Source organism: Dendroctonus ponderosae, unplaced genomic scaffold (genome assembly GCF_020466585.1).
Source record: "Dendroctonus ponderosae isolate FM_Combo_2020 unplaced genomic scaffold, Dpon_F_20191213v2 Dpon_F_20191213_12, whole genome shotgun sequence".
NCBI classification, from domain to species: Eukaryota; Metazoa; Arthropoda; class Insecta; order Coleoptera; family Curculionidae; genus Dendroctonus; species Dendroctonus ponderosae.
Window position 1 is genome coordinate 405263 of NW_026017316.1, and position 9838 is coordinate 415100.

The 9838-nt window shown below is 30.8% G+C and overlaps 2 protein-coding genes across 2 annotated transcripts in view; both read left to right on the forward strand.

Annotated features, from left to right (window-relative positions):
- Positions 1–9838, forward strand: part of LOC109545103 (ribosomal protein S6 kinase beta-2) — a gene marked incomplete in the record, with an annotated part of 76461 nt that overhangs the window by 32158 nt on the left and 34465 nt on the right.
- The window catches only part of LOC109546289 (GTP-binding protein 1), a 25758-nt gene that overhangs the window by 5558 nt on the left and 10362 nt on the right, over positions 1–9838 (forward strand). Inside the window, exons 2-4 of the mRNA XM_048662844.1 lie at positions 4587–4877; positions 5581–5761; positions 8479–8673. Of these exons, the coding sequence (XP_048518801.1) occupies positions 4707–4877; positions 5581–5761; positions 8479–8673 (547 nt within the window). The 5' untranslated portion in view covers positions 4587–4706. The remainder of the gene's footprint in view (positions 1–4586; positions 4878–5580; positions 5762–8478; positions 8674–9838) is intronic.

Below are 9838 nucleotides of genomic sequence, written 5' to 3' on the forward strand. Positions count from 1 at the left end.
TCGATTTTTTATTGGATAATGATAGCAAATTTAACTGTTCAATAATATAGATCTTTTCTATTTATTTTTAAAGTTATTTCGCTTTTTTAGTCTTTTATTCAATGTTTTAGCCGTTTTCTGGTCGTTTTTTCAAACTGTAATTTCTAAATTAGTGGAATTTTTTTTAGAATGGGTTTTTTCTTTTTCAATTCAATTCGTAGTTTCTTTTATTTTCTTGTTAGTTTTAATTCATCTTTCCGAGTCTACTTCAAAATCACCAAATGTTAATATTAAATTAAATCTTGAAATTCCATCTAAAAAACGACGTAAAAATGACTAGAAAACATTAAAAAAGATATTGAAAAGAATCAAAATTAAGTAAGAGAAAAGGGGAGAATTTATAGATAAGATCGATTAAAAACTGACGTAAAATTTCAACCGCTGACAAAAAAAACTACAAAATGGAAAAATAAAAAAGCTCAAAGAAAAATATGCAAAAATCACCATAATAATACGAAATCAGACAAAGCTAAAAATGGCAGCTACAAAATGACGAGAGAATGACCGAAAAACTTCGAAAAAGAAACTGAAAAAAGCGAAATTAAGTAGAGAAAATGGGAAATTAATAGTAAATTTTGGTAATTTTAGACAATTAGACGCCAAAAGAYGACCAATTAAAACTGACAAGAAAACTAAAAAGCTACGAAATTGAAAAACACRAAAACTACGAAAGAGTAAAATGTGCAAACCATTACTAAAATAAACTGAAACTAGACAAATTTAGAAATGACAGTCTAAAAAAACGAACAGAAAACGGTCAAAAAACATTGAACAAAAGACTGGAGAAAGCGAAATAAATTGAAAAATAAATACAAAAAGTCGATACACATGAAAAGTTAAACTTACTATCATTATTCAATTAAAAATTGATGAAAAACTGACAAAAAAATCAAAGCTTTGACAAAAAATCTACAAAATTGAAAAATAAAAAAATCAAAAGCAAAATATGGAAAAAGTCACTATATTACTCTGAAATCGGAGAAAAACGAGAAAATGACCGAAAAACGTCGAAAAAGATACTGAAAAAAGCGAAATTAATAGTAAATTTTTGTAATTTTAGACAATTGGACTCCAAAAGATGACCAATTAAAACTGACAAGAAAACTAAAAAACTACGAAATTGAAAAACACAAAAAGTACCAAAGAATAAAATGTGCAAAACATTAGTAAAATAAACTGAAATTAGACAATGACAGTTTAAAAAAACGACCAGAAAACGGTCAAAAAACATTGAACAAAAGACTGGAAAAGGCGAAATAAATTGAACGAGAAATCGATATACATGAATAGTAAAACTAACTATCATCATTCAATTAAAATTTGATTAAAAAGTGACAAAAAAGTCAAAGCTTAGACAAAAAAAATCTACAAAATTGGAAAATAAAAAAACTTAAAAGCAAAATATGCAAAAAATCCCGATAATAACCTGAAATCAGATAAAAACGAGAAAATGACCGAAAAAGAGACTGAAAAAAGCGAAATAAAGTAGAGAAAATGGGAAATTAATAGCAATTTTGGTAACTTTAGTCAATGAGACTCCAAAAGGTGCCCAATTAAAACTAACCAGAAAATTTTCATAATTGGGAAATTGAAAAATAAAAAACCAACCAAAGAGTAAAATGTGCAAAACATGACAAACGACCATAAAACAGCTAAAAAACTTGAACAAAGGTCTGAAAAAAGCGAAATTAATAGAAAAAATCGATATTATTGAATAGTGAAACTTACTACCATTATCCATTAAAAAATCGACTAAAAACTGCCAAAAAAAATCAAAGCTTTGACAAAAAACACTACAAACTCCCTATAATAACGGGAAATCAGACAAATCTCAAAATCAGACTATAAAGGCTTTTACGCATTTTTCATTTTCAAACTTTCGTCATTCATAAAAGAAAGTGTGCTCTTTTCAGTGCAGGAGCCGCCATCGCTCTATCTGCGCTAGTTTAGGTAGAAATAGAGTGTTTTGCACCTCAGTTGCTCTTTCCACTTAACAAAAATCATTGCAAAATATCGGGAAAATATCGGGGAAAATTCGGGAACGCAGTTGTGAACATTTGCCCCAAGAAAACGCGTTTGTGTCCAACTTCTGGTTACTAAATCAAAACTCTTTCGGTGTTTCAACTAAAAAATCGCTTGAAAATTAATGAGATTGCACGAGAAATGCACGATTTGGTTGATGGAAAAATGAAAGTACGACCCAGTTTCAGTTCAGTTTAATGCCAAACCATTCATGAACCGAACTGGTTTGTATTCACTTGAAAATTGCSGTTTTTTCAAAGTTTTTTAATTTTTTTATTAAAAGATTTATTAATGAATTCCTAACCTTAAAAAGTATGRAATACAGTGAGATTCTCAAATTTTAACATGYCTTTGAAGTTGAAGCTTCTAGATCTCGAAACTGGTTGAAAATGTCCAAATAAKCAATARAACTTTTCGATAGAGCGTCTCAAAAACTGTCAATAACAATCGGGTCTTTATCAGAAAATCCTAACCTGYAAAAAGATTGAAAAGAAAAAAAAGARAATTGTCAAACATCARCAACACCGTTACAGTTTGAGGGCGCATAACTCCAAAACGCATAAAAATATCAGCAAAATCATTAGAACTTTTTTGATAGAGCGATTCGAAAGCTCCATTTTCTTTCCTAGCAATTTTTTTGTTAATTCTTAACCTGTAAACAGATAGAAGTGAAATTCTCGAAATTAAAGTTTGAGTTCGAGATTTGAGCCTCAATATTTGAATAATCAAAAGCATCTTTTCGATAGAGGGCTTTGAAAACTGTCTTTTGTTTAGTCGGTTTCATCCGATATTTATAACCTCTAAAACGATAGAAGCAACAATTAATTAACTCTTGAACTGATCGAAAACTGTTCATTCTTTGAACAAAACAATATCTTTTTATCTAATTCGAAGCTGTTTTCTCTTTTTTCAATTTTTTTCTTGTTTGCGTTTTTTGTACTTTTTTCCGAATTTTGTTCCCAGATTTTATTTTTTTTATTTTCAACTCTATTATTTTTATTTAATTCTTGTCAACAGAGTTTGGAAATTGTTGTTTTTCTTTGATTATTACTTCCTTACTWTTRGGGCAAATGTATTTTTTGGGCACTTWATAGTAATAGAATTWWTTTTTAWTTTTGAATCAAATTTTTTTWATTTGTCACTTTTTTCTTCCTTTCTTTATCTTYTTTTTTTTAATGTTTTTAATAGTTGTGGGTTTTCTTGGTGTTGTCTCCTTTTAATTGAAATCTAATTATTCTTCTAATTTTTTAAAAGATTTTCTAATTTCTTTTCAACTGTTATTTTTATTTAATTCTTGTCTACAGATTTTGTAAATTGTTATGTTATCCTGTGATATTTTTACCATTTAATAACTTTTTCTCAACAGAGTTTGTAAATGATTGTTTTTTTATGATTGTTTTATCATTGGAGCAAATGTATTTTTTCCACATGTTTATAGTRATCATTTTTATTTTTGAATAATTTTTTTCATTATTTTTATTTTTTTTTCAATTTTTTTATTAGTTGTCTGCGTTTTTTGTACTTTYTAGGATTCGCCCAAATCTAAATAAATCGAATTATTCTTCTACWTCTTTTTACATTTTCTAATTTATTTTCAATTGTTRTTTTTATTTAATTCTTKTCTACAGAGTTTGTAAATTGTTATGTTATCCTGTGATATTTTTACCATTTAATCAATTTTTGTCAACAGAGTTTGTAAATGATTGGTTTYTTATGATTGTTTTATCATTGGAGCAAATGTATTTTTTGCACATGTTTATAGTAATYATTTTTATYTTTGAAGCAATAATTTTTWTCATTATTTTTAYTTTTTTTCWATTTTTTTATTAGTTGTCTGCGTTTTTTGTACTTTTTAGRAYTCGCCCAAATCTAAATAAATCGAATTATTCTTCTACTTYTTTTTACATTKTCTAATTTATTTTCAAYTGTTATTTTTATYTAATTCTTGTCTAYAGAGTTTGTAAATTGTTATGTTATCCTGTGMTATTTTTTTCATTTAATCAATTTTTGTCAACAGAGTTTGTAAATGATTGTTTTCTTATGATTTTTTTTATCATTGGCTCAAATGTWTTTTTWKYAYRTWTTAAATGTAGTAATMATTTTWTATTTTTGAAACAATAATTTTTTTTCTTTATTTTTTACTTTTTTTCAATTTTCTTATTAGTTGTCTGYGTTTTTTGTATTTTTGTGGATTTGTCCKAATCTAAATAAATCTAATTATTCTTCTACTTTTTTTTACCTTTTCTAATTTATTTTCAACTGTAATTTTTATTTAGTTCTTGTCAACAGAGTTTGTAATTTGCTATGTTTGTTGCTCTGATTGTTTTACCATTGGACCAAATGTATTTTGGACGCAATGTTATAGCAATAGAATATTTTTTATTTTTTTTTGACTTTTTTCACTTTTATTTAATTTTCAAAAATTTACAAAAAAATAATTTGATTTTTTTTGTAATTCTATTTATCCATCGAATATTTTTTTCTCTGATTTATTTAATTAATTTTATTTATTCACTTCTTTGTAGGTCGATTGTCGAGCGACCAGACATGAGCCCTGCAAAAACGAAACCATCGACTTACTAACAGATTTGAAATTAACACCCTCTCAGATGACGTAATGGTGTGAAACGATTCGCACAACCACAATGGCGGAATCATTGAGCTCGTTCGTGGAGAAACACGAGCCGAAATCGTGCGAATTCGACAAAATTCTTGGACGTGACGTGCTGGTGGCGCCCTCTAGCGAACAGTACACTCTATTAACCAAGCGACTCAAACAGCAACTGGGCGAAGGACGTGGAGAGGTTATTATAGAGGTGAGCGTGATTGATCAATCATTTGACATTGACATTGACGGAACTTTTGACAGTTTGCAACCAAAAAGGCTTTTACTATTAGTTTTATTTGACGTTAAATGTCGCAATTGATTGACATTTGTCTTCTGTTACAATGACATTTTAAGTTGATTTGGGCTTTCAGTGTAAAAGTCAAGCTGAATTTTCAATGTTAATTGATGTTTTTTAGCCAATTGTCTGAGAAACTGCTGATTTTTTTTCTCAGAAATTGAAGCTTTTTACTTTAGCAGTGCAATCAATCGCTTTTGAATTGTAACTTTTGACATTTCGAATCCAAAAAAGCTTTCACTACGTGTATTTCATGTTAAATTACTCAATTAATTGACATTTGACATGTGTCATTGTGACATTTTGAGGTGAGATGGGCTTTCAATGTAAAAATTCGGCTCAATTTTCACTCAAAGCCAGTTGTAAGCTCTCCGTAGTGACAGAGATGACTTCAACGTCAACTTGACATGTCATTATCAGTCAACGTCAGCTGCATCGTGTTTGTATTGATGTGGTTGTCATGGGAGCAGTCCACCTTGACACTTTCGAATCCGTTTTGATGACATTTCTTGACAAATTACCTAGAGTTTTGACATATGTCAATCGGATTTATCACTGATTTAATGGTTTTGTTAGAGTTTTTCATTTTGTTTTCCATCAATTTGCCCGTTTTCAGATTGGAGCCTCGGAAGATGGAAGCGAAAGCGGTTTACTGGCGGACGAACTGGAAGCGGCTGCAGCCACTTTGCATTCATTGGCTGACAATCTGAACTGCTCATGCGTACGGCTGCGCGAACGAAAGGAAAGGCGCGGATTGGTCGTCCAGTATTTGATTCGGCGTGTTCTGGACCAATCAGGTGAGTGTTTAAAGAGAGTTTTCCAGTATTTAMGGAACATTTATGAACAATCCAGCCTTCCTCAGGCAATTTAGAATCCAATTGGTTTTTTTATTGAGACACCCAGTATATTATTGTATATTTGAAMTCTGAAAAACTGAAGAAAGTTTGCACGTTTTTCTATTGTACTACTACTATACAATGGAAAGTACTGAAAWTTTTTCAATTGTACAAACCACTGAAAAGACAGCCCTGGACAAGTGGAAATGTACAAAGTCKATAAAATTAAAGAATGTTTGTACAAATGTTTGGTTTTCAATTCATTTTRGTAAAGTAGTACAATTAATGTMAAWAATGTTCAAAGTTTCACCGTGTRTCTATTGTAGCACGACTAYAGAATAAAAAGTACTGAATGTTTTTTAATTGTACAAACCACTGAAAAGGACACCTGCCGACAAGTGAAAATGTGAAAGGTAAAACTTTGTACAAACTCGACAAACRTTTTAAAMATCTCGATCAATAAACCATTTGACTGWTTGCTTTTCACTTCCTTCAARTGAAATAGTACAATTAATATTAAAAAAYCTACAAAGGTMATTCGTTTTTCTATTGTACTACTAAACAATGAAAAGTGTTGGAAGTTTTTAAATTGTACAAACCGCTGAAAAGCACAACCCAGGCCAAGTGGAAATGTACAAATTGGAAGCTGAGAAAAATTCAAATTTCCATTTGTGAATGAACCTTTTAGCTAATTTGGTTTAAAATTTCTTTAAGTGAAATAGTACAATTAATGTGAAAAGTTGTGCAAAGTTTGTTCGCGTGTCTATTGTACTGCTATTCAACGAAAAGTACTAAAAGTTTTCACGCGCTGTCCAAACCACTGAAAAGGCTAATCAAAATTGTACTAAGTAAAATAATCCATCGATRCCAAATTTTGCAATGAAAAGTATCCGTTGKGAAATCTAAAATTGTACAAACCACTGAAAATGGCATCCCTGGACATGCAAAAATGTACAAAGTGACACTTCATATACGACTTCAACGAAACTTTATTTATCTGCTTGTAGTGAACAATTACTTTTGCAATTGTACTATTTTTCATTATTCTTGATAAATTGTCCTGAAATAAGGTTTCGTCTAAGCCACTTTTTTCCTTTAGCTATGCAAAGCGCTGCAAATGACAACTCTGGATACGCAAAATTGTACAAAGTGAAACTCAATATTCAAATTGAGCAAAATTTCATTTATCTGCTTTACGTAACGTTTGTGTCATTTGGTTTCTCAACCTTTAAACAATGTACAATTTATGTTTAAAAATGTACAATATTTAGTCGGCCGTTTTACTCTAATTGTACTATTGCTATTGTATTAGTTTAAGATTGTTTTTCTTTAGTTGCACAAAGCACTGAAATTGACAACTCTGGACAAAAAAGTGTACAAAGTGGAACTTCATGTTCAAGTTGAGCAGAACTTCATTTGTCTGTTTGTAGTAAAAGTACAGAGGTGAACCGTGCGTTTTGCTCTAATTGTACTGCTTGCAAAACATCTAATCAAAATATGATTTTTTAAACTTTTTTTAATTGTACAAATAGCTGTACAATGCACCACAACTGTACACTAACTGTATTGCTGTAACAAAAGAAATTTTATTAAAATTTCTCAGAAAGTTGCAACTTTGTACAATTAACATAATATCGCTAGTTAAAATATAATTTTTATTGTACAAACTGAAATATTGGAAGGACAAATTAACCAGTAAACTTGATCAAAAACCATGACTAAAAAACTTTTATTAAAATTAGTTTAAAATTGTACTGCTCCTTGTACTACATATTAATGACTGGGATCAGGATCCAACCTTTGCCGGAACTTTCACTTTGTACATTTAGGCGGTATTTTTCACTCAATTGTACAATTTTTAGAAATTCTGAGACGTTTATTGTTTATGGAATGTACTGGATTTGGTACAATCATCTTACAGACCACCTGTATAATTTCATCTATGGCGTAAGTTATAAAGCGTGCGAAAATCCAGAGGTTGCGATAATTTTTATGGAAAAACTTGAGTTTGTACATTTATTGCAGAGCTGTAGATGTACTTTGTACAAATAAAAAGCGTTTATTTATTGAAATTAGATCTTCGATTATTCTGCTTGAGCTAACTGTTGCTTGCACATTTTCAATTTTTTAAGGTTGCGATTTTTCAACAATTGTACAATATTTGTATTTATTCCAAAAGCCACGTTTGCATGATTTAAATGACATTTTAAAACTCTTTATTGCCAATATTTCAGTTTTGTACAATTTTCCAATAGTCAACAGTATACTGATGACTTTTTCATATATACAGGGTTGCTCTTTGCGTCGAGTTGTACTTAAAGAAAGGAAACAAACATTTGAAGTGTCAATTGGGAAACGTTTCGAAGTACTCTGAATCGATTAATGAATTATTTTATTTAACGTTAATTTGCCTTCAATAACGTTACACATTAACGTTCCATAACGTTAACCATAACGTTCTGAGTCTCGGATTTTCCTATTTGTACAAATAGTTATACAATTGCATTTTCAACTGAAAAACAGTACTAAACTTTAGTAGTTAGTTAGTAGTAGCAGGCCTGCACAATTATTGTTGTTAGTTTTGGTGTTTTCCAAAAGAACTTTATTTTTGACATGTAACAGCGTTGCCATTTCTATCCGAATATCTGAGATGTCCAGAACCTTTGTTCAAATTGCAGATTTCTTGGAGATTCGGGTGGCGGTAGTGGGAAACGTTGACGCAGGCAAATCCACCTTATTGGGCGTGTTGACGCATGGAGGTCTTGACAATGGGCGTGGCACCGCTCGGCTAAAACTCTTTCGGCACAAACATGAAATGGAATCCGGCCGAACCAGTTCAGTGGGAAATGACATTCTCGGATTTGATGGCGAAGGTTAGTGACAAAGTATGGGTTTTGCAGTTTTTATTCACCAGTTGGCAACAGCGCCATTATACCGAATGGCTGAAAACGGTCCATGTTCTGTCGAAGCATGTGGGCGGTGATGAAATGGACTCGGTGGAGAAATTTTTCATTTTCCATCGGTTTCGGTTTGCGAGAAAATCGCAAAAACCAAATTTTCGAAAAACTGAAAATATCTCGAAAAGCAAACACCGTAAGGGAATTCCGAGCACGCCACTGGATAGAGAGACCCAAAGTCCATGAAAAATGTGGTATTTACTTTTTCTCTAACGTTAACAGCAAACAAGTTATTCGCGATTTTGTTTTTGTACTGTTTTAATACTTCAGGGTTGTCATTTTTCAACAATTGTACAATTTTTAATTTACTTTAAATTTCATATATTTGGGTTTTTGAGGAATTTTATTACTGGCCAATATTTGCAATTTGTACAATTTGACAAACACCAACGGAATGCTTTGTACAATTGCGGTTGTTTTGCATCCGAAATTTTTCAATACAAATGGGGATTTGGAGGCTTACTTGTGCACTTTGAACAAAATTTGAAGTTTGGACTAATCAACTATTCAGATTTTGTACATGGTGCAATTTGTAGTTCGTGTGCAATTACTTTGTACATTTCTATATATCTAGCGTAATTTTTGACAAGCGTAAAATTTTGTACAAATTTGGAGTACAATAAAATTGTACACATTTTAGGATACTTTTAAATTTCAAAACAAATAAAAATGTCCAAAGTGAAGCAGTTCAGTTTTCAATTAACTGCTTACAAGAAAAGACTTGTACAATCGTCTGAAAATGACAGTATTGAAGAACTAAAATGCTAATTCTATTAAGTCTTGGCCTTAAAAAAAAAGGTGGAATGTTACAAAGCACGGCATTTTGTACGGGCCCTATCCAAGTTTCAAATTGTACTACATTAGTACATTCAGTAGATACAAAAAATGTATAACGGCTTTTCGACAAATTGTACAAAATTTAACATTAGCATTCAACAAATGCCTCAAAAAGTTTTGCCTCACATTTTCAATTCTTCAGGGGTGTCATTTCTAACAATTGTACAAATATAGTACTTTTCAAAGGCGCGCTCTGAGCAAAATCCCGATTGATTGCAGGCAATGTGGTGAACAAGCCGGAACA